The 24,844-nt window shown below is 34.4% G+C and overlaps 2 protein-coding genes and 1 long non-coding RNA gene across 4 annotated transcripts; 1 reads left to right on the top strand and 2 right to left on the bottom strand.

Annotated features, from left to right (window-relative positions):
- Positions 1 to 3,555: 3,555 nt before the first annotated feature.
- LOC110898663 (protein NRT1/ PTR FAMILY 7.1) lies at positions 3,556 to 8,813 on the bottom strand. The gene is made up of 6 exons (XM_022145476.2): positions 8,539 to 8,813; positions 6,540 to 6,602; positions 5,904 to 5,973; positions 5,594 to 5,811; positions 4,765 to 5,330; positions 3,556 to 4,432 (listed from the first exon to the last, which is right to left on the bottom strand). Exons 2-6 carry the CDS (start codon positions 6,576 to 6,578, stop codon positions 3,598 to 3,600), a joined length of 1,728 nt encoding a protein of 575 aa, XP_022001168.1. The 5' UTR covers positions 6,579 to 6,602; positions 8,539 to 8,813; the 3' UTR covers positions 3,556 to 3,597.
- Positions 8,814 to 13,509: 4,696 nt separating this feature from the next.
- Positions 13,510 to 15,874, top strand: LOC110898665. Its single transcript, XR_002569540.2, has 2 exons — positions 13,510 to 13,885; positions 15,618 to 15,874. It is a non-coding gene; the product is annotated as an uncharacterized LOC110898665 (long non-coding RNA).
- LOC110898664 (protein EMSY-LIKE 3) lies at positions 15,721 to 22,950 on the bottom strand. 2 transcript variants are annotated; one of them, XM_022145477.2, is made up of 10 exons: positions 22,688 to 22,950; positions 20,604 to 20,809; positions 20,350 to 20,459; positions 20,054 to 20,252; positions 19,180 to 19,347; positions 18,997 to 19,065; positions 18,060 to 18,305; positions 16,791 to 16,859; positions 16,255 to 16,318; positions 15,721 to 15,955 (listed from the first exon to the last, which is right to left on the bottom strand). In XM_022145477.2, the coding sequence occupies exons 1-10, from the start codon at positions 22,713 to 22,715 to the stop codon at positions 15,852 to 15,854; spliced, it is 1,263 nt and encodes a 420-aa protein (XP_022001169.1). In that variant the 5' UTR covers positions 22,716 to 22,950; the 3' UTR covers positions 15,721 to 15,851. The 2 variants fall into 2 exon arrangements, with proteins under 2 accessions (XP_022001169.1, XP_022001170.1); XM_022145478.2 differs by having other exon boundaries at positions 19,180 to 19,338.
- Positions 22,951 to 24,844: the final 1,894 nt, after the last annotated feature.

Genomic DNA, 24,844 nt, shown 5'->3' with positions numbered 1-24,844 from the left:
TACAAAAAATAGTGATGCCCGTTCAAAAAAAGTAGTTGTTTTCCCCCGAGTGTTGCGGTGGAAATTCGCTTAGAAACAGTTCTGTTACTACAATATCGATAGCGAGATGTAGATAAAAATAGAGACGTTGTAACGACATACTTACAGTGTATCTTAAAGAAAAAACCTTTAAAACACATAAAAATAGAGACGTTGTAACGACATACTTACAGTGTATCTTAAAACTCATTAGAGAAAAACGGATATGTCTAAAGTATAATAATAAAAAATTAAAATGAAAAATAAAAACTACTATTTTGTTATTCCTTACAAACGCAAAATTATATATAGTAATAAATTAATAATGAATCTTGTATATTTTTGTTTAATATTGAAGGACCCAGGAAAGTCAGCTATCAAACTAGAAAAAAGAAATTAGGCTTGTAAATGAACCGAACGAACACGAATGAGGTATGTTCGTGTTCGTTCGTTAAAGTTTAACCGAACAAACGATCGGACATGAACATTTTAACGAACGGATTTTCTTGTTCGTGTTCGTTCGTTTAGAAAATGAAAATGTTCGTGTTCGTTTATGTTCGTTTATTAATAGTGTAAACGAATAGTTCACGAACATAAACGAACGCAGTTTCACATAAACGAACATAAATGAGCAAACATAAAGGAAAATAACTAAACAAAGGTTAACGAACACAAATGATGAAACACCAATTGAAAGTAAATGTGAATATTAAAACATAACCATCATAAAAAAGAACTTCAAATGTAAATAAATTCGTTAAATTATAGTCTAGTAGACACTTTAAAGCACCATCTTGAAATCACCAATTCACCATTATGATCAACAATGCACGAACTTCATTCTTTTTTTGAACGACAAATTTGGATCATTGATGGATCACTAGAGTATCATCGTGCCACTAGCGAAACCACCCGATCATATCCATCTCCACCAGGATTGTTTTGAAATCGGAAACTCAAAACATGTAATGGGATGGTAAAGAAAATTTTGTAAATTTTAAATTTAGTATTAGTTTTAAACTTAGGGTGAGAGTTGGCTATAAAGTTCATTTTTCCTACAAAGTGTACAAAGTCATAAAACACTACAATTTCAACCATAAAACACACTTAGAACCCACAAATAACATAGTGAAGATTACTAAAACAACATATTTGTGGGTTTTGTGTTGTGTTTCGGAAGATAAGACTTTGATTATCGAATGAATAATATTAATGTGTTTTATGTTGATTATCATGCTGTGTTTTATATTCATAGTTATACGATGGTGTGTTTGAAGTTTTTAAGGACTGTTAGGGTTTGAATATTGTGTTTTAGTGATCTTCACTATGTTATTTGTGGGTTCTAAGTGTGTTTTATGGCTGAAATTGTGGTGTTTTATGACTTTGTACACTTTGTAGGAAAAATAGACTTTGTAGCCGAGCCCCACCCTTAAACTTAATATTAGTAATATATAAAGTTAGACAATTAAATAAACGAACAGATATAAACGACCATAAATGATTGAATTCAAACGAACATAATTGAACGAACATAAACGATCATTCATGAACGTAAATGAACGAACGAGACATTGTTCGTGTTCGTTCATTTAGTTAAATGAACGGAAAAAATTGTTCATGTTCGTTCGTTTACTAAATAAACGAACATAAACGAGTTTCCTGTCGAACGATACATGAACGGTTTACTGAACGTTTGGTTCGTTTACAAGCCTAAAAGAAATGAAAAGAATAGCCTTTTACCAATGAGGTGGTCATCCATTCACAAAGAAAAAACCTTTAAAACACATATGTTTAGGGGGAAGGAGTCTTGGGTTCAAGTCTCACATGCGAAGGGATTAAAAAAAGTTGTCGTTCACAAAAATAAAAATCCTCTTAAGAAGATACAAATTGGTGTGGTTGATTATATCCGCATTTGGGCCATTCAAAAGCCATGTGGCCATTAGGTTGAATCTAACCTGATATAATTTAAAAACCAATTTTTAAAACATTGGCTATGATGTATTGGACGTGCGTTTGAGTTAGACACATTATTATACAAACTCGTTTATAAAGGTTATTTTGAGATATACCAATATATTAAGTTAAAAAATAAAGTTATTATTTTATCATGTAGTTTTTATAAAGAAGAATGAAGTTATAAAAGTTATTTACAGTTCAAAAAGTGATGAGGTTAGATTACAAGTCAACAATCGTGATAATTCCTCCTCTCCCAACCACAGGTGACTTTCATTTAATTATCAAATAGTCACTTCTTATCTTAACTAATCATTTTTTCATAATCAATGCTCAAAATTTTCTTCTTACCCTCTCACGAGTTTTCATCTTTTCATTAGAACTATCTTTTTTTTTTTTTTTTGAACTTTCATTATAGTTATTTTTATGGGTTGACACCCCATAAATAACTTAACATCGAGTCTCAATGCTAGGCATCGACATTAATCCAGGCGAAGCCATATGCCAACCTCGGAAAAAGTCCAGGTTGGCACAAATTTAGTGGTCTCTAGCTGTGAAAGCTATATACTAAGGAGAATTTGCAATCTATTGAGCCGAGGTGCTTTAAATGTTTGTTAGGTAAGAGCATGGAGAACGGTTACAAGCTCGGCCAAAGTCCGAGGGACAGAATCTTTAACGAGAGGCCCTTCGGCCATACTCTAACTTGGACATGACAACCATTCCCTTAGTGTCTTTCCAAAGAAGCAAAATGAATCCTTGTATCAAATGACTTCAAGCAAATCCTGAAAAGAGAGTATAAATACCCCATCCCTCATTAAGATAGAGCATTCAATGTGTTTCCAACACGTCCAAGGTTGGTCATAGAGAGAACCCCTTATACGTGATAAAACTAACGATGACATTTTCTTAACGGATACTCCATGGAGAAGCTCACCCGAGTCTCATCCAAGAGGGTTGTACTATGTTGTAGGATACTCTAATCCGAGAGATCCATTGTAGGTTAGATGTCGTCATCTTTGGGACCAGCTTCCATGTGAGCTAGCTTCCGCTAAGCAAACACTATAGCGAGTCAAGGAAGCAACATGCCCATACCACATTCGTTGAGTTTGCTTCATACGTCGATGACATTTATTTTGTTAAAAGTTGCAATGCCAAGACTTATTCCCCACTCGTAAATAGGTTATGGTACAATGTTAATATGTAACCTCTTGTTTAAATTTGAAGATTTTTGGGACAACTTTTATAAATATGATGTTTTTAAGTTTTAAGTTAGTCTTCAAAATTGTGGGTGTTACACTTCTTTAACCCTGTTAGCTGTAACATGCTTTTATAAGTCTCAAAATTCATGGAAGTCTAATTGTGCCATTTTGCATTCCTTTGTGTGTAGAATAAGTCTCTTTAGTTCAAGCATTACACTTAGCCCTATAACTTCTTATCCCTCATTTATATTATTCAAATTTATTCATTTATAAGACTCAATTTATTCATTTATGACCAAACCACAATCTCAACCGTCTCTAAACGGTATCAACAAGTCTCAAAACAAACCAAACACGAAACAACAACTAAAACCATAAACCATAAACCTTAAACCCTATAACGCTGAATTCCAAACCGCTTCACGAACTAGATCTCCTCCTTCTTCGGCTCATTATCACTTCCCTCAACGCTAATGCACTTATACTTCTTAGCGCAATAAACATAGATCACAAGGTCAAACACGGTCAAAATCGCAATCAAGAAATAAAACCTATCCATATGACCATCGTTTAAATTCTCCGGTATCCACCCGTCTTCATCTCCTCTAGCCGTGATAGTCATCACCATATGAACCAAAAGGCTACTTACATAATTTCCAAGTGATATCGACGCCATGCACAACGAGCTTCCAAAACTCTTGATCCCATCAGGCGCCTGACCGTTAAAAAACTCCAACTGTCCAACATACATAAAAACCTCAGACGCACCAACCAACACATATTGTGGGACTTGCCAGAATATACTCAACGTGCTCGTATGTTCTCCAGGAATTGATCGTTTTAGCCTCTCGACCTCAGTGACTCCAGCCGCAACCATTGCGAAAAGTCCAATGATCAGACCAACTCCCATTCGTTGAAGCTCGGTTATCCCTTTAGGGTTTCCGCTTACCCGTCCAGCTAACGGGATTAACACTTTCTGGTAGATGAGGGTGCAGATTAGGACGCTGAAGATGTCAAACACCGACATGCTGGCAGCTGGTAACCTGAAGTTTCCAATGTGGGAATTCATGACTGCGCCTTGTTCGACGAATAGTGATGCCATTTGAGTGAATATGACGGAGTATATGATCGTGCAGAGCCAGATTGGGAGCATTCTTATGACGCATTTTGCTTCTTCTACTTGTGTTACTGTGCATAGTCTCCAGTGGTTATGCGGGCCTGATAAATCGTTGTTCGTCACTACCGCCGCCTTATCTAGACACCTGAAACGTTAACAGTAACGTTAACGTTAGAGCAGGTCGTTTTAACCCATACTAAAAGGGTTATAAAGTTTTTTCTTCTTTTGGAAATAGTTGTTTCAAAAGAGAATAATAGTACAAGATTCCTAGGTTGTACTTTTAGGTGTTTCTAGCTTGTATTTGTAGGAAGTTCGTTAACCTAGTTAAGCTATAACAGGGTAACGAACTACCTAAAATACAAGAAGATTGAAAAAAAATTAGAAGTACCATTATTGTTTCTAAACGAGCTACTAATACGAAAATTTATATAAACTAAAAGTATGCTAGAAAGGTTAAATAAGTTGTTATCGACTAACTTGAACTCCTCGCTATGAAGAATCTTTCGACTTCCTTTTATAGCCGAATGCGAGCCTTCAACTTCATACAACTGCTTCTCATCATCAACACGAACTTTACATTTCCGACACGCTGCGACAAATACTTGAGCAACGCGTGGCAGAGGGTTTCCAGACGCCTTAACATGCCGATAATGAAACGAACCACACAAATAAGATAACAAACCTATAATTGCGGCCCCCATAGACACCCAAAACCCTATTGTCCAATGACCAATATCTTCATAGTACACGAGAATGGTGTTCGAGAACAAAGATCCGATGTTGAGTGCAGCATAGAAGTAGGCAAAGAAAGCCCCCTTGGCGCCTTTTTCGATATATTTTTTGTTGGACTCATCAAATTGGTCTACACCAAGAGTTGCCAACGTTGGCTGGTGACCGCCGTAGCCTAATGCAACCATGTAGATTGATAAATAAAACATCATTGTTCCCTTTGATGATGTTGGAATACAATGTTTTTCTCCATCTCCACACCCAGCAGGTTTTACCAGAAATAGCCAAGAAGTTAGTGATAATAGCATCAATCCCTACAAAGCATGGTGCATTGTTAATGTCACATCTTGTAAACAATGAAGTTATTATAGCTTAATATACATACAAAGTTTTTCCGTTTTTAAAAATCTTTACATTTCTAATACGTTTAAAAGCTTGAACAACTTGATAAAATAGGGCGACACTTAACGTACCCCTTATACCCTACAATAGGGAAAGGGTGCATTTAGTAAAATGTCACACATTGTATTATATATACAAAAGTTGTGTATAACAAATGATGTATACAAGTAATTACCAGGACTAAGATAACTTGAAAGATCATGCAAGTGAGATAACGACCCCAGTAAGAATCGCTAAGGAAAGCTCCGAGAAGGGAGCATAGATAGACGGTGCCAGTCCATTTGCTGACAGTATTGGCGGCATCAGCGTTGCCTTGATCCATGACCCGGGTCAAGAACAACACCAAGTTGACGCCAACACCAAAGAAAGCAAATGTTGCGAGGGCTTGATTTGCTACAAGAAGATAGGGATTATTAGTTTCACACTTATGCAAGGTCAAATGTTGATTTGTAATTACTTGGATATTAAAAGGACAAATTATGTACCGAGAAGAAGAAATGCTGGACCCCAACCTCCAACCTTTCGTTTTGGCTTGTTTTGAACCGATTCTTGTGGCTGTTACAAGTGCATGCCAAATATATATAATTATTTTTGTTAACTAGAACGGGGGATGAGAAACAAAAGCAATAAAAAAGACACCAATTACTAAAAATCATTTAATCTCGAGTTTGTTTTTTTTAATATTTATTAAGTCACTCATATTTGTAAATTAATATTAAATTGGTCGACCTGGACCTGAAACATAACGAGATTTTAAATGAGGGCGAGTTAGATTAATTACACAACTGGTCTTTGTGGTTTGAGTTGAGTTACGGTTTTTGTACTTATGTCAACACTGTTAAAGCTATGTAATATTACGTTATTACCCTTGGTTTTAAAAAACAAATCACATGAACCAACCGTGTAATTAATTACTATTATTTTTATATAAGTATTATTATTATTATTATCATCATTATTTAATTATTTATAATATACATAATAAATTATCACATCAAATATGAACTTAAAAAAAACAAAAAAAATATATTATATTATTATCATTATTTAATTATTAATAACTATTATACATAATAAACTATCACATCAAATATGAACTTAAAAAAAAGAGAGATTCTTACAATCATGCAGATCTCCAAGGGGACATTGTTTGAAGCCATTGCTACTTTTGGTCAAGGATACCTCTGAAAAATAAAATAGTTTCATGAAACTTGTTAGCATACTCATGAATGACAAAATAAGGGGAAATTTAAATATGACTCAAAATATAAGATGAAACTTTTTAGCATACTCATGAATGACAAATAAGGGGAAATATGACTCAAAATATAAGATTTCAAACATATTTCGGTTTTTCAACATTTTAATGTAGTTGTTTAATCTTGGTTACATATGATTATTTATAGTTTAGTGATTTGTTTGGTTTATTTAGTTTTTTGGTGATTAATATAATTCTATTCAGTTATTCACTTAACTGTCTAAATTAAATGTTTGTGATAAAAGATATTGTTTTACACACTTCGGTTTGGAAGAGAAAGGTCCTGGATTCAAGTCCCAAAGACAAAAGAGATTGAAAGAAATTTATCGTTTGAAAAAGTGATATTGTTTTAAGAAAGTATATAAATTAAGTTGTTATTGACTTATTGGTGTAAATTTACGTTGTAGAGATAATATAAAAAGATATTTTTTAAGAAAGTTATAAATACTTCTTTAGAGTATTTCCTAGTATATTTATTTGAATGAAGATGTAATAATTTATTTTTGAAAGATGAGAACTCATAAAATAAATTATAAATTGTATTTTTTTTTCATTTTCAATAATATTAATTTTTTATCAACTTCATTTTGTTGACCCGTCTTGATTATGACATGTGTATAGGTTGAAGGACACTTTAGATAGATCACACGGTAAAAAAAATAATCAACTGCATTCATTTATCTTTAACACTTATCAAAAACGTCCTACGGGTTTCTAATTTTTTGTTGGCCCGGTTTCTATATTAATATATAGAAGTCTCGTCGTTCAAAAAAAACTTGTAACATGACGTAATTTGTATTTTAAAAGATGAGAACTTGTAAAAACAACTATAAGATATAAAAAGTATATAAATTAAGTTGGTAGATATTTTAGATAACACGGATAAAAAAATTGATCCACCAATATATACATTCATGATATATATGATATATATATATCCTAAGGCTCTGCGGTGTGGCTTAGCGCCACCCACCACCTCATCCATGTTTAGCGCCCCTTCTCCGCCATCGACTACCCCAGGTTGTTAAAAGGGGGGCGCCAACCCTTGTCCACCACCATGATAACGAGCAAAAAGGGGTGTGCAGGTGGGGCCCACCTCTTTTCAACCAATAATTTTTTTTTAATTTTATTTAATAGGGGGGCTTTATACCACACCATACAAATTAAAGAGAGGGGCTTTAAAGCCCCCCATATAACGTGGCGTCTAGGTAGATCTGACGCAGCGTGATAAAGCCCCTAGAGGCTTTATACCACGCCCTCCAGCCTATTAAATAGTAACCAACTGCATTCAATTATCTTAAAACACTTATCAATAACATGTTATATGTGACGTACAGTAGTGTTTGACTCATTTGTGTTCACATTCCTTAAAAACTAATAACAGAAAAAAAATTATGCAAGATTAAATGTTTGATTAATTAATCTTATCATGCAAATCTGCCTAATTACTGCCATAAATAGCAATATAAATTAAGAAACCACCACGTAGTTACATCATTTAGATATAAACACACACGTTTAGTTTCGTTTATTAAACTTCTGATCCAATTAATTTTTTTATTAACAACGAATTTCTTTGCTCCTTCTGAGACTTGACCTAAAACCTGACACTTAAGTGTGTTAAAAGACTTTGTCTTCCGTGAACCACCAACCCGGTGGTTCTGATCCAATTAATTAGTAGGTTCATTTCATATATCCCCTCTGATGCTTGACGAAATGGTATATTATGCATTAAAAACTTTTTTTTTTCTTCAAAAAATATTATATTCTATAAGTTTAGAGAAGAATATATGAAATTTTCCCGATAAAATATGAGCACTAATAACCATCGAAACAACAATGTATATTTAAGAATTTCAAACCTCTTATAGAACTTTGCGACAACAAGACCAGCGGCTGATTCTGGTGACGGTGAGGAGGTTGTGTCGGTGATTAGTGGCCGCAGGGCCTCCAAAGCCAGCGAGGTTAGCACTTGTTGTCGAGTCGCAAGAACTCTACGAAAACTTGTTGTCATTTACGTTAAAATAACAGCCGGAGTAGTAGATCGTACTAAACTCGCACAATCTTTTCCTTCAAAAGTGAAACTTGAACAACTTTTAATTCAAAAACAAAGAAACCCTAATCAGAGAGATGGAAATGTTTGTGAAGTATGAAGTGATTGAAAGAGGGAATACAAGTGTTGTTATATAGAAGAAGAATTAGCAAGGGGTTGCGTAACAAACTCCTACTAAGACTCCAAAATTGTCTGACTGATTTATTTTTGTGGGTGTTATGGGACATATTACAACTTAAATACTTAGTCTACTGTTTGAACATGTCTATCTATGAGTCTATGACTCACTTGGATCTGCCAAACTGTCATGCACAACAATTTCTATTTGTGTATCTAAGTTGTAAAAATAGGCTTGTATATTTGTATTTATTGTGTATTTATTAGATAGATTATTTCCTATAAATAATACAGGTGAATATTGTGTATTTATTATATAGATTTTTTTTGAACGTCAAACTTGTATCACTGACGGACTACTGGATTATTATCGTGTCACCAGCGGAACCACCCGAATACCCGATTATATCCATCTCCATTAGGTTATAATGCTTATACATCAATTTAGGAGGAAACCCAATAAATTTGAAAAAAAAAAAAAAAAAACTTATTGTGTGAATCGAACCCAAGACCTAATGGTCCGTAAGGCTTATCACACCCAGTGGCGGAGCTAGAAGAATAATTCAGGGGTATTCCAATTTTTTTTTTATCATACATTCATACAATGTAAATGTAAATGCAAAAACCAAAATATAATGAATAGAGTAAACAAGTACCTAATTGAATTTAATGAACTTTCTTTTATTATTTTTTTCATTTGAATTTAATGAACTTTCTTAGTTTAAGTCTTTAAGATTTTCAAAACACCTTTTAAAACATGTTCTACAAATACAACCACAAATTTACAAAACATTTATACAAAATTACTTAAATACATCTTATATCTAATATCTATCTATAACTATTTATAGTATAAAATCAAATAAATAAACATTCTTACACACATCTTATCACTTCATAATTTTTTTAACAGCTTCATCACTTTGTAACTGTATATAAAAATAACAATTAAAAAATTAAAAACAAAAAAGAAAGCAAATATACTTAGGGAAAATTACCAAAATGTCATTTGACCAAGTGGTTTTACCAAAATGTCACTCTCAGACGTCCATGGAGAGACGCAATAACAAGAGGATGCGTCTAGCTGACCATCTATTGAGTCCTTTAGTGTGGTGCTGACACGTGTCCAACAAGGTTATTGCGTCAGGCAGACTCTTCCAATGGGTCAGGCAGACTCTTCCAAAGGGGGCAGACTCTTTTAAGATATATTTAAAAATACTTTAAGAAAATAATTTAAAATATTTAAAAAAATACTTTAAAAATATACGTAAATATTTTTTAAAATTTTAAAAAAATACCTTTTTAAATTTATATACGTAAAGATATCTTTAATATACTTTAAGAAAATACTTAAAAAAATTAAAAAAATACTTAAAATATTTTTTTAAATATTTTTTTAAATTTATATACGTAAAGATATCTTTAAAATACTTTAAAAAAATACTTTACGTATATAAATTCAAAATACTTTAAAATACTTTGCGTATATAAATTTAAAAAAAAAACATTTTAAGTATTTTAAAAAATATTTTAAAGTATTTTAAAGATATCTTAAAAGAGTCTGCCCGACCCTTTGGAAGAGTCTGCCTGACCCCTTGGAGGAGTCTGCCGCTGACGCAATAACCTTGTCGGACACGTGTCAACACCACACTAAAGGACGCAATCGATGGTCAATCGGACGCATCCCCTTGTTATTGCGTCTCTCCATGGACGCCTGAGAGTGACATTTTGGTAAAACCACTAGGTCAAATGACGTTTTGGTATTTTTCCCATATACTTACTTAGGGTGGAGATACAATAGGAAGTTTATTTGGCTAGGAAGGCTAGGAAGTGATCTTGACCATCCATTTAGTTAATCAAGAGCTAAGATTAAATCAGAGAAATTGAAGGGAATAAAAGAGGCGCGTGAGTTTGTTTAGGGGCATTCTAGTCAATCCAAGCCAATAGTTTCTCTCTCCTCCAATTCCCCCCATTTTTTAAACGTTAATAACTCTTTCATACGACTATAAAAATTGCACCAAAAAACGAGTGTTTTTTATCTTTCAAACAAGTATACTATTGCAATATTTTCAAAAAAAAAAAAATTAAAACCCAGTTGCGTAAAACGCAATAGAAAAACCCAGTTACGTAAAACGCAATGAACAAAAAAACCTAAAAAAGGACATTTTTCTAAAACGCAAAGCACCAAAAACACAAAGAAATGACTTAATTGTAAAACGCAATGGCCAGAAAACACAAAGAAATGTCTTATTTCTAAAACGCAATAGCCTAAAAACTCAAAAGAAAATGTACTTTCTAAAACGCAATGGACTAAAAACACATAAAAATGTGTTTTACCTAAAACGCAATGCACCAAAAACACAAACAAATGTCTTATTTGGAAAACGTAATGGCCAGAAAACACTTAAAATGTCTGTTTTCTAAAACGCAATGGACTGAAAAACACATAAAAAGGTGTTTTACCTAAAACGCAATGCACCAAAATCACAAAAGAAATGTCTTATTTGTAAAACGCAATGGCTAGAAAACACTTAAAATGTCTGTTTTCTAAAACGCAATGGACTAAAAACACATAAAAAAGTGTTTTACCTAAAACGCAATGCACCAAAAAACACAAAGAAATGTCTTATTTGTAAAACGCAATGGCCAGAAAACACTTAAAAATGACTCATTCTAAAACGCAATGGACTGAAAACACCTAAAAAATGTGTTTTACCTAAAACGCAATGACTAAAAACTCTTCAAAAATGTGTTTTACCTAAAACGCAATAACTAAAAATACTTAAAAATGTGTTTTTTTTTCTAAAACGCAATAGCCAGAAAACACATAAAACTCTCTTATTTCTAAAACGCAATGGACACATAAAACTGTCTGTGAACTGTCTGTGAATTGTCTGTGAATTCTGTCTACGAATTATTGTCTTCGAAATAAGCTAATTTCTGGAAAATTAATTCAACCCCAGCCAGGGGCTCTGCCCCTTAGACCCCGCCAGGGGCTGCCACCCCTGGGACCCCGCTACTAGGGGCTCTGCCCCCGGACCCACGCCAAGATCGGAGACTAACGACATTAGGGTTCTGTTAGTTAGGGTCTATTGGAAGCCAATATATTAATAGTTGGGACTACTGATGGTTATTTTTTAAGTTGAGACTGTTAGCAGCCGACGACGAAACGTTAGAATTATTAAAATCCAATATTCCTTTGTTTTATTATAATACATTATAATTCGAATCCTTATTCCTTAATTTTTCTTTGTGGATATTAAATTATTATTTTTGAACGTCCAACAAAGCTCGGTCATCCCAGTACACCCATAGATAAAAGGCCACCAACGTTTGCGATTCAGAGAACGCTGGTGACCAAGCCCGTCATCAATTCCAGCGAAACTCACCGCCGGAAGGCCTCTGTGATAAAACCTCCGATTCGCACATGACATTTTGTCACGAATGGAGACTCCAACTAGGGTTGTTCACGATCTGAGCCGACCTTTGCTTGTGCTTAACTGGTTTACAAACCGAACTGAGCGGAGCGACTCATTTAAAACCGAGTTTCAAATCAAACGAATATTTTCCGAGCAATGAATATTCTGAGCGAGCGTCGAGCGATTTTGACAACTGTGTGCCGATTAAAATTTGCGGGGAAAGATAGTGACAATGTTGGGTCTCAAGTTTTTATGTCTTTAAAAAAGCATACAAATTTCATGGCATAATATTTTTCATATGAATAACAATGTTGTGGTCAATGAGATGATGTTCATATTGCACGAACAATGATGTTATGTATATATATCATATATAATATATGTATATGTGTATAGGGGAGGGTTCATTAGGGAACACTAAAAAAGTGGGGAACGGGGGAACACTCTTAAAAATTATACTTAACATGTTAAAAAAAATTCTAAATTTTTTCGTCGCTTTTTCTTATAAATACAAGTAGAAACATTTTTGATAAAAAAAATCAAAAACTAAAAATATAAAAAAATGTTTAAAAAACAATTATATCTTATAGAATTAACTTAACATGTTAAAAATCAATTTTCTTAAAAACTTTTTCAGCGCTTTTCTTTATAAAAAGGAGGAGAAACTAGTCGAATAAAAAAAATAATTTTTCTAAAAAAAACAATTTTTAGCCTTTTTTTAATTGTTTTTTTTTTATAATTTTTAGTTTTTGATTTTTTTTTATTAAAAATGCTTCTACAAGTATATATAAGGAGAAGCGTTGAAAAAGATGTTTAAGAAATTAATTTTTAACATGTTAAGTTAAATTTTTAAAAGTGTTCCCCGGTTCCTCACTTTTTTAGTGTTCTCTCTGAACCTCACACTATGTGTATACATACTAACTAAAAATAATAATTCAAGCCGAACCGAATAGAGCCGAGCCGAGCAGACCTTTGCTGATGCTTGGCTCGTTTACAAACCGAACCGAGCAAAGCGACTCGTTTTCAACCGAGCTTTAAATCGAACGAGCAATTTCCGAGCGAGCGGCGAGCGGTTTGGACGACCCTAACTCCAACAAGCACCTCTCCTAAAGAAAGTCATCCCGATACCGCTAGAACACTACTCCTTGATATTTATAATAAATTATTAGTTCTGTTTCCTAGGAAGTATATATAACATAAAGTATGAACAATGAAGTATAAACTATTAAAGTATTGCACACAAACCAATATAACAATTTCTACAAGGCCAATCAGTTTATACCAACAAAAAAGAAAAAGCCCACTACAAAACTACAACACCCATTATCTTAAAATTAGGTCTACTCATCACCCAACCTCTTTGCCCCTCTCTCTCTCTCTCTCTCTCTCTCTCTCTCACACACACACACCAGTCTGCCAATTGTAAAACAGATGTATCTATATTCTATAACCAAAACTAATGATTCACTGAAACTATGAACACAATCTTTCAGCCTGCAAAAAAAAAAAAAAAAAAAAAAAAGATGATGATTTTGAGGAGATCAAGAACAAGAATTTTGTGGCTCTGCTTTGTTGGGTTACCCATTTTCAATACTGGGTTTGTTATTATTCCATGTAAAGGTAATAAAGCTTTGACCTTTGACTATTAGGGTTTCAAGAATTTATGCATGTTATTTCTTTTTGTTATGTGTTTCATATTGATTACTCTTGTTGTTCATATGTTTCAAGAATCTGTTATGGTTTTATACTTTTGTGTTTATGTCTAGTTTTTATAGATTTTTGGGTATTATTATGGGGAAAATACATTAGGGATCTTGTGGAATAGGTTTCAAGATTGTTGAAATCTGAGTAATTTGTTGAGATTTTGATCAAAGTTGGTTTTTTTTTGTTTTTTTTTTAAGGTTTCAAAGATTGTTAAAATTTGAGTAATTTGTTGAGATTTTGATCAAAGTTGGTTTTTTTAGGTTTCAAGATTGTTAAAATTTGAGTATTTGTTGAGATTTTGATCAAAGTTGGTTTTTTTAGGTTTCAAGATTGTTAAAATTTGAGTAATTTGTTGAGATTTTGATCAAAGTTGGGTTTTTTTTTGTTTTTTTTTGTTTTTTTAAAGGTTTCAAGATTGTTAAAATTTGAGTAATTTGTTGAGATTTTGATCAAAGTTGTTTTTTTTAAGGTTTCAAGATTGTTAAAATTTGAGTAATTTGTTGAGATTTTGATCAAAGTTGGTTTTTTTTAGGTTTCAAGATTGTTAAAATTTGAGTAATTTGTTGAGATTTTGATCAAAGTTGGGTTTTTTTTTTTTTTTTTTTTTTTGTTTTTTTAAAGGTTTCAAGATTGTTAAAATTTGAGTAATTTGTTGAGATTTTGATCAAAGTTGTTTTTTTTAAGGTTTCAAGATTGTTAAAATTTGAGTAATTTGTTGAGATTTTGAACAAAGTTGGTTTTTTTTAGGTTTCAAGATTGTTAAAATTTGAGTAATTTGTTGAGATTTTGATCAAAGTTGGGTTTTTTTTTTTTTTTTTTTTTTTTGTTTTTTTAAAGGTTTCAAGATTGTTAAAATTTGAGTAATTTGTTGAGATTTTGATCAAAGTTGGGTTTTTTTTTTTTTTTTTTTTAAAGGTTTCAAGATTGTTAAAATTTGAGTAATTTGTTGAGATTTTAATCAAAGTTGGTTTTTTTTAGTTTGTTGTTCTTTTTTGGATTTGGGTATAAAATATTAATCTATAGATTTTCAGATCTATAAGTTGGGTAATGGATCTTTTAATTTATGTGTTTGGCTACTAATTCATCAAATTAGGGGTGTTTATTATGTGCTTATCATAACTATTTTCTGTTTATATATAATCAACAGTTTTGAGTAGAATTTAGCCATTTAGGTGTTTTATTAAAACTGTTTAGATAAAAATTTATAATAAGCAATCCCAAACACCCCCTTGAAAATATGTTTTGTTTTTTTAACGACGATTTACCGAGTAAAACCGAAACCCTAAGCAAATACGCGTTTCTGATTATATATGCAGTTCAGTTAATATCGGGGATATATCGGTCATATCGGTCCCTTAGTAAAATATCGGTGTCAAATATCGGTACCGATATTATCGGCGATATTGACCGATATAACCGATATATCACCGATATAACTGATATATCACCGATATTTGACCGATATAACCGATATATCACTGAATTATTGGTGTTAAATTGCTATATATATAAATTCTGCATTATATTAAAATTACCGATATCCCACCGAGATAACCTATATTTCAAATATCGGTCCTTGACCGATATCCGATATTTTACAGCGTTAACTGCATCGCTGATTATGTGTTTCATGTAATTATGTGTGCAGGTCAAGTTCATAGTTCCACATCATCATAAAGTTCAAAGATCAGAAAGCCGCCACGGGTCAACACATGAGTTGACCATAAACAAGTTATGTTGCACAAGCTAGAGAACAAACAAGCCATGTGAAGTTATAGATGACAGAAGGATAGCATAATACATTAAATTACAAAAAAAAAACCAAAACAGTTAATCACAATATATTAGACAGACATTGTACATCACATGATTTTTGAAGTGATTATTGCAACAAGTCTTGACCGACGTTTTTCTGATCCTCTACAGCCGCTTTAACGCCATCTGAACCGTCACCCGCTTCATGTTTGCTTGATATATGATCACGGTCTTCGGATATCGAAACATGAAAAACACAGAAAACAATTCAATATGATTTTTTTGTAATTTATCGACATTCTGGTAAAAAAAATAAATAAATAAAAATAAAACTGTACAGGAAAGGGATGTAAACAAATAAAAAAATAGGTAATAAAAAAGAGATCCGTCAAATCGAATAATAACTAGTGATGTTAAGCCAAAAGTGGCTGATTATTTACATATTTGAAGCAGAAATCTTTGATGGGGACCGACCGAATTATACAATATTTATGCATATTACTATGTGTGATTGATTAGTCAATTATTACCGCTTTCACCATCCGAGGCACCTTCAAGCTTTGCAATAGCATCCAGAAGGGCTTGTTCATGCTCCTAAATTACAAAAAAAAAAAAAAAAATTAGTATAGTAATAAATAAATGAGTGAATTTCAAGAATTGTCCTTTATCTTTATACCCATTTTCAGGCGCTGTCCTTTATGTTCAAAATTGACGTGTTTTGTCCTTTATGTTTTCATATCATACACGTTTTGTCCTTTAGGCCTAACACAGTTAGTTTTTTTAGTTAAATTTGGTCATGTGCTTTGCACATGAGGACATTTTTGTCAATTCAAAGGTTGCAGAAGCTTTGAGCTGTAAAGCACATGACCAAATTTAACTGGGTTAGGCCTAAAGGACAAAACGTGTATGATATGAAAACATAAAGGACAAAACTTGTCAATTTTGAACATAAAAGACAGCGCCTGAAAATGTGTATAAAGATAAAGGACAATCCTTGAAATTCACTCTAAATTAATCCAAGAAAAGTGATGGGTGATGAAAAAAAAAAAAAAAAAAAAGTTCACACTTTCAGCACTTTTCTGGCTTTCTCAATGTCCATTGGGTCAGCACTGCTTGAACTGAACACTTTGTCTAACTGTCAACAAAAGCAAGAAAGATTATTGCCACCATAGTAATGTTTGCATGAACCGGGAATGAGTCGAGATGTCAAAAATGGATTGTTCGGGTGCACGTTAATGGGTCAAGAGTCGAGACTGGGGATTTTTGGTACATGTCGAAATGGGTCGGGCTAAATTGACCTGAAACAATTTTTGTTAACACAATATTGATCTAGTTTATTTGAATAAAATGATATAAAAGGTTTAATGAATAAAAAAAGAGTGAATTTCAAGTTTTGTCCTTTATCTTTAGGCCACTTTGCAAGTTTTGTCCTTTATGTTTAAATTTGACGAGTTTTGTCCTTTATGTTTAAAAATTAAGCACGTTTTGTCCTTTATGCTTGATTTTTAAGGACAAAACGTGCTTGATTTTTTAAACATAAAGGACAAAACGTGTTTGATTTTTAAACATAAAGGGTAAAACGTGCTTGATTTTTAAACATAAAGGACAAAACTCGTCAAATTTAAACATAAATGACAAAACTTGCAAAATGACCTAAAGATAAAGGACAAAACTTGCAATTCACTCATAAAAAAATATACATTAATGTTTCTTTATAAGTAAATATAAAAAAATGGCCCTTAAGACTATTCTTAATAACCATCTTATCGTATTAGTTTTTACCGGTGTTGTAAGAATCACTAGGAGGTAGTCGGCCGGTGTGATACTGATTAGCGATTAATTGGGATTAATCGATTGGGATTTTTATATGTAATCTTAATTTTTATATATATACGCACACCTTTTTATGTGTAATTAAAACAAGTTTTAACCCCTCGTCGGATGATTTTTTAAGTAAACAAGATTAATCACTGAAATTTACAAGATTTGACCGGAAAATGAGCGGAATTTGACCGGTAATTAGCCGGAATTTGTCTGGAACAGCACATTTTTGGCCTATCCTAGGACAGAGCCATTGACCGTCAAGCGATTTATTGGCCGATTAGAGGAAAATTACTCGGTGAAACTCCGACTAGCAATTAACGCCGCGACTAATCGGATGCTAGTCGGGATTTTTAGAACCATAGTTTTTACTATTTATGTAAATATTTTGCAAATACAACTTCGTTGATAAATACTCTTTTCTTAGGAAATAATATTCATGAAGTGGTTACCAATGATTGTTTGATGTTTCCCTTTTAGTGATGTGTGTGTGTGTGGGGGGGGGGGGGGGTACCTCTTTAACAAGGGTATCGGTGTGAAGTATTTCGATAGTGTTCAAAGGTTTCTTTGCAACGCCGTTTTCTTTTTGGGGTGCTTCTTTCTTGGACTGACCCTTTGCGATCGGTCTACCTCTTCCGGAACCAGAATTAGTCCCAACACGAGGTGTTGAAGCTTTTATCCCGCGGCCCGATCCACTTCGCGCACCTCTATTTGAAACCCCAACGTCCTCCCATTTCCAACAGATGTCGTTCGGAGATATCTATTATAAAAAAACAAACATATATTGGAAAGATTTAGAGACTAAATAATATATCCTTTATGGACCCCTTGAAACCGCAACGTTTTCTTTTGAAAAGATCCAACGTCAAAGTTATTTATAGGGGTGCAAACGAGCCGAGCCGCTCGCGAGCTACTCGAGATCGGCTCGAGAAAAAGCTCGAAACGAGCCGAGCCGAGCTTGAGCCTCAAAACAAAGCTCGTTTGTTTGTCGAGCCCGAGCTCGAGCCTCGCATGTGAAGCTCGTTAGGCTCGTCGAGCCTTATCGAGCCTTAGTGTAAACAAGCCGAGTCGAGCCGAGCTTATTTAAACTTGTTTACAAGCCGACCTCGAACCTAAAAATAAGCTTATTTAGTAAACGAGCCCGAGCCCGAGCTTCACTTATCGAGCTCGCGAGCCTAAGAAGTCTATCATTTATATTATTTTTATTTAATATATTAATTAATAGCTAAAAAATGAGCCGAGCCCGAGCTTGAGAAAATACAAACGAGCCGAGCTCGAGCTTTATAAACGAAGCTCGAATCGAGCCGAGCTCTTATAAGTTAATCGAGCTCGAGCTCGAGCCTGGTCGAGCTCGGGCTCGGCTCGGCTCGTTTGCACCCCTAGGTTTGCTTTATTAGCCATTAAGCCCTTAGCAATTTTTGCTAAAAAAAGATTAAAATGTCGATACAAACCTCTCTAAGATTAACCCATTCCCATGCTTCATTCGGCGTATTGCTATCATAGACCAGAGCATGACGACCCTGTAAATATTTTAAACCAAATTCGATTAATACCGAAACAATATATTCTTATTATCTACAACCCGATCGACCCATTTAGACTATCGCCAATATCATGTTCTAATCAACACATACCTCAACAGGGTTGAACTTTTTTATTATAGCCTCATAGAAGTTATTATCTTCGGGCCATCTTGTCCAAACCTTCCTCCCAATCAACGGATCGGAGTTGTTGTCTTCATCAAAGCCCTGCTTAGGAACTTGTTCCCTGCCGTTGAAACTTGCCGAACCATACTGCAAAGACTTCATTAAAACGCATCGGATATATTAGGGGGGATATAGACGTAGCAAGATGGGCAAGTCATGCACATTAGGATTAGTAACGGTGGAAATTCCGTTCGTTTAGTAAAATAAATGAACATGAACAGAGGTCGCGTTCGTTCATTTATGTTCGTTTACGTCCGTTTGTGTTCAATAGTTCATCAATGTTTTTCATTTTTATATTTTATTTAAATACTTCAAAATCCCGACAAATAAAATATTTAATAAGTATCAGTGTATTATATATTCTGTTCATAAACGCTTGTTTGTGTTTGTTTGTTTTCATTTGTGTTCATGAACATAAGTTTTGTGTTTGTTTGTTTTCCTTAACGAACGAACACGTTCATTTCCTTAACGAACGAACACGAACAAAAAATCTCGTTCGGTAAGTGTTCATGGGCAGGTCATGAACACATATATTTCCTTAACAAACACACACAAACAAGATCTTGTTCGTGTTCGTTTGATTCGTTTGCAACCCTAATTCTATATAATTGCGTAAACAACATTATTACAATATTAATCCAAATCTTTGAAAAAAAAAACAACTTCAATTCACTAGAAGTAAAATTAGGGCTTTTTAAGTTTTTTAGCCTTTTTTCTTGTATTTTACCGATAAGCGGTGCCTTCGGTAAAAACATTAAAAAAAAATAATAAAAAAAAAAAACCCTTAAGGAACTCATCTTACAGATTGTGGCTTCTTTCCCCTGAACCCTGAACCAGAGCCACGGTTCAAGCCTGATGACGATGGCTGCTGGAGGGTGGGTGGAGGTGGGCCCAACGACGATGAAGGCCCAGAATGGGACGTCTTTTGTTTCTTTTGTGATGCAGAAACCGTAGGACTATTTAGCGTGCCAGGTTGCGCCCCGTTTGTCTTCCTCCATTCCCTGTTCGATAACATAATATATATATGTGTATATATATAATTGCCATTAATATAGATATATAATCATATGAAGTTATTGATGCTTAATTAATATATACCTTATCCTCTTGATGATGTCATCGTTGTTAACTCTAGCTAAAAGCTTTCGGTGTTCTTCATCCGATACTCTCAACTCTTTTCTAAGATCCGTTATCAAACTTTCCATTTCCTGTACCATATCAAATAAGTGCGTTAAAGTCGATTAAAATAACGTTATAAGCATGTGAATAATCGCAATAATCCACCCGCGTGTGAATAATCGCAAACCGTTTACGGACAATGTTTTTTAGTTGGATGTTATTCGAAAGGTTACCCATGTGATAGCATCGGACTGAGCTTTGAATGCTCTCAAAACCGAGCTATACGCTTCTTGTTCTATAAGGTGGATTTGCGTTTCCATATCGTTTTGAATTCTTGGAAATGGAGCATTGCCAACAGCCATAGTTCTTCCGTTCCCGGTACCCGGGCCCGCACTTCGGAATTTCTGCTGATGTGGCGGTGGAAGATCATCATCTGTTCCTGAAATCCCAAAACCAAAAATCACAAACTCAACAATCTTATCCAACCTCAAATCAAACCCTAAAACCCAAAGCTTCCACCTTTAACAAGCAAGATTCCACAAAACAAACAAACAAACAAATTCCCAACAAACCCTAATACCAGTTCGTCATTCTACACGCAATACGAAAAGGGTTTTCTCTGTCAAGGGTTAATAACACAAACAGACATTTTTTTTGAACGGCAAATTTGGATCACTGATGGACCACTGAAGTATCATCGTGCCACCAGCGGAACCACCAGATCATATGACATATCCATCTCCACTAGGCAATAATGTCTATACACCAATTCAGGTGGAAACCCAATAAATCTGGGAAAAACCCCCTGGTGGGAATCATGCCCACGACCTAGTGGTCCCTAAGCCTTATCCCACCTCCAAGATGCCACTAGGCTATAATGCCATGGGCACAAATAGACATATGTATGTGTGTAAATATAACAAAAAAGGAATAAAAAGTAATAGTTGTTAATGCACTACCATTTGTAAAAATACGTAACCAGATAAACTTATATCTTTATTCTTTATATACGTATATCCGTGAAAAAGAAACATAAAAAGATAAAAACAAACACTCTGAATCTTGGAGCAAAAGAGCTTAGATCTTTTTAGCTTTTCACAACATAAAGATAGAATATACCTAAGGGGCCTACGATTATTCCTCATGCTATACATATTTCATCAGTTAGTTGAATTATAAAAGGTATCTGATCAGAGCAAATTCGACAAACATATCTTGAATAACATGGACATACAGTTACGTTGACGTCCGTTCAATCATTTGCGTAATTGCGTATTTATTTAACTTCCTTTTAAAGTAGCTTCCTTTATTGCGAGACGAAACGTAACCCTATCGTGTTATAAAGTGCTCAAATAATGTTCCGATGTCCGTTTTCATGAGAAAGGTTTGCTATTCTTGAATGCTCTTTATATATTTTAGGAAAAATTACAAGTTTTGTCCTTTATCTTTATACCACTTTTCAGGCGGTGTCCTTTTTAACGAATGTTGACAGGCGGTGTCCTTTACCTAGGTATTTTGTTGCAAGTTTAGTCCTTTACACCCAACCCAGTTAAAAAACCCTGTTAATTGTTGACAGTCGGTGTCCTTTACTAGGTATTTTGTTGCAAGTTTAGTCCTTTACCTAGGTATTTTGTTGCAGGTTTAGTCCTTTACACCCAACAATTAACATGGTTTTTTAACTGGGTTGGGTGTAAAGGACTAAACTTGTAACAAAATACCTAGTAAAGGACACCGCCTGTCAACATTCGTTAAAAAGGACACCGCCTGAAAAGTGGTATAAAGATAAAGGACAAAACCTGTAATTTTTCCTATATTTTAAGCTAACAAAAACTATATCTGCATGATATTGTTCAGCATGGAGTAATAATCTGATCATTTAGTGATAAACATGCACCAAATTTATTAGGGTTATCCAAGAAAAAATCTTAACTGATTTGCACAAATCAGATGCTTTCAAATTAGGGCTTCTAGTCTTTTACTACATCTAAACCTAAATTCAATCCAAACAGTGCAACCAAACCCTCAAATCCAAACCCTAAATTCAGATCAAACCCTAAACCCTAAAATCCCAAAAACCAACAAAATTATCCAACCTCAAATCAAGACTTTTAACTTTTAACCCAAAGCTTCAACCTTTAACAAGCAAGAATCCACAAAACAACCAAACAAACAATTTCACAACAAACCCTAATGCCAGTTCACAAATTAACACATAATACGAAAAGGGTTTTCTCGATCAATGTGTTACAACACAAACAGACGTATAAACATAACATAAAGGCGTGATCTTGAACAATCTTGAACAAAGATTACTCACCACTGCTGTCTGAGAGCTCGAAGTTCATTGTAAGAAGATAATTTCATGAACAATTGGGGACACAAAGGTTAAAGGGTACCGGGAATTGAAGTGTGAATGAGGAAAGTAGCAAACTTTGGAATGAGAGAGGGTGTGCGGTGGTTGTGGGTGGTGGGGTGCGGTGGTTCTCCGGAGATGAGAGATCGATATGGGGTAGGAAAGGAAGGAAAGTGAGGAATGACGTAACGGTGTCGTTGGATGGTTAAAAGTAATAAATGGGTAGTGTATAAAATTTGTTATAAGATTCGGAACATGATGAACCTTGTGATGAGTAATGGTGAACCATGTGACTACGGGTAAACGTGTCGAGTTGAGTCGAGCTAAGGCTTGAGGGTGTGGTTGGAGCCCTTAAGGGGTTTTATCAGGCCACGTAAGCGACACGTATGATCTATGTCAGTCAGGGGCTTTATCACACCCCTTTTTAACTTGCAGGGTGTGGAATGAAGCCCCCTATTAAACAAAATTAAAAAAAAATATATTTCATTGGATTAAATCAAGTGGACCCCACCTAAACATCTCATTCTTTCTTGGTGTTAACATGATGGAGCCCTCTTCTATAGCCCCCCTTGTTAACATGGTGGGTGTGGGTGTATGGCGCCCCTAGACGCTATAGGTGATGAGGTGGCGCGATGGAGTCCCCACACCCTCCGGCCTAAGCAGAACTACACTCGTGTAAGTTAGGGCTGTCTAAAAGGTTTGTGGTTCGGAGGTTGTTTGCAAAAAGCTCGCTTAATATGACTCGGTTTGAGACTGATCGGTTCATAACAAGCTGGATTGTTCGCTCGTTAGCTTAGCTGGGGCTGGTTCGGATCATTTTACTTTTAATATACGTTATTTTTATGTAAATATAATGTATTATAAAAAAATGGTTATTATTTGCAGGTAGTTAGGTGTGCAACTGAATATCTATAACATTTTGCGGGTTGATTAAAATGGTTATTAACTTGTTTTGTATTTGGTTGAAATTTGAAAATTATTTATTTTAGACAAATTAATTTTGAAAGATATATATTAAATTCTCTTTTTTAAATTGAGTCTAACAAGTCGAGTTGAACTGGTTTGGTTAAATCTGAGCTAGCTCGATTATAAATCGAGCCGAGCTTCAGCCATGTGAACAACCCTAGTGTAAGTTAGGAAATGTTATGTGTAGGTTGTTTATAGCTTTGTTTTTAAACCTGCGTGTTTGTTTTGTAGTTTTTTTAAGCTTGAGGTGTTCTTATACTCAACTAGTTTATTATTTATTATTAGTTGTTTTATTTATATACATTTTACACTCATTTTTATATAGTTATAGTTGGGGATGTATATGTTAATACACTTATTCACTTATTTGCAGTATGTTACGTCTCTTTAATTGTATGGCAAGCGATAAGCACTTGGTGTGATGTTCCTCATATTTCCACCTTTTCGGTTAGGGATATCATTGGTTATCACAAAAGCATAAGGACTGATCGAGTCAAAAGGAAATTTATTCAAGGCATTATTTTGACGGCTTGTTGGTGCTTGTGGAAAGCTAGAAACGAGCTCAGTTTTTCAAGCAAGGATACTAACATTTCCAAGATCATTGAAGACATGAAATCGCTCGGCTTCTTATGGATAAAGAATAGATCCCCGAGTAAGGAATTGTCGTGGAGGAATTGGTGTAATTTTATTTTGTGACGTTGGTTACTTTGTGCTTGTTGTTTTGGATCTAGCGTTTGGCTAGTCGCCCTTGTTTAATGAAATAGCCGTTCAAAAAAATAGCATTAATGGGAATTTAAAAAAAAGGCATTGAAAAATGTGTATGCAAAAAGCTACACATGTTTTAAAAAGAGTGTACCTATCCACACACTCATCTCACTATCTACACACTCAAAAAGGTGATTTTTGTCTTTACATGCACACCCTGCTGTGTCGAACTGTGGCCAAAACTAGGCGTTTTGGTCCGATTAACCAGACAAAGACTGACGGGTGTCTGACGGGTCTGTTGACCGGACCAAAACGCTGAGCTTTGGCCGCGATTTGGTCCTGTCAACCAGACAAAAGACTGATACCCGGTCTGGTTGACAGGACCAAAACGCGGCAAAAGCTCGGCGTTTTGGTCCGGACAACAGACCCGTCAGACACCCGTCAGTCTTT

This window comes from Helianthus annuus, chromosome 13, assembly GCF_002127325.2.
Source record: "Helianthus annuus cultivar XRQ/B chromosome 13, HanXRQr2.0-SUNRISE, whole genome shotgun sequence".
In the NCBI taxonomy this organism is placed as follows: domain Eukaryota; kingdom Viridiplantae; phylum Streptophyta; class Magnoliopsida; order Asterales; family Asteraceae; genus Helianthus; species Helianthus annuus.
Note: the sequence above shows the minus strand (reverse complement) of the source record. Positions and strands in the feature narration are given on the sequence as shown.

Excerpts from the sequence above, each read along its gene's own strand:
- LOC110898663 (XM_022145476.2), bottom strand. The coding sequence starts at position 6,578 with ATGGCTTCAAACAATGTCCCCTTGGAGATCTGCATGATT. Across the intron at positions 5,974-6,539 it reads CCTTGGAGATCTGCATGATT|CCACAAGAATCGGTTCAAAA; the intron begins GTAAGAATCTCT and ends CACTTGTAACAG. Across the intron at positions 5,331-5,593 it reads TTCAAGTTATCTTAGTCCTG|GGATTGATGCTATTATCACT; the intron begins GTAATTACTTGT and ends CATGCTTTGTAG.
- LOC110898664 (XM_022145477.2), bottom strand. The coding sequence starts at position 22,715 with ATGAACTTCGAGCTCTCAGACAGCAGTG. Across the intron at positions 20,810-22,687 it reads CGAGCTCTCAGACAGCAGTG|GAACAGATGATGATCTTCCA; the intron begins GTGAGTAATCTT and ends TTGGGATTTCAG. Across the intron at positions 19,348-20,053 it reads GGGGAAAGAAGCCACAATCT|TCTTTGCAGTATGGTTCGGC; the intron begins GTAAGATGAGTT and ends GTTTTAATGAAG.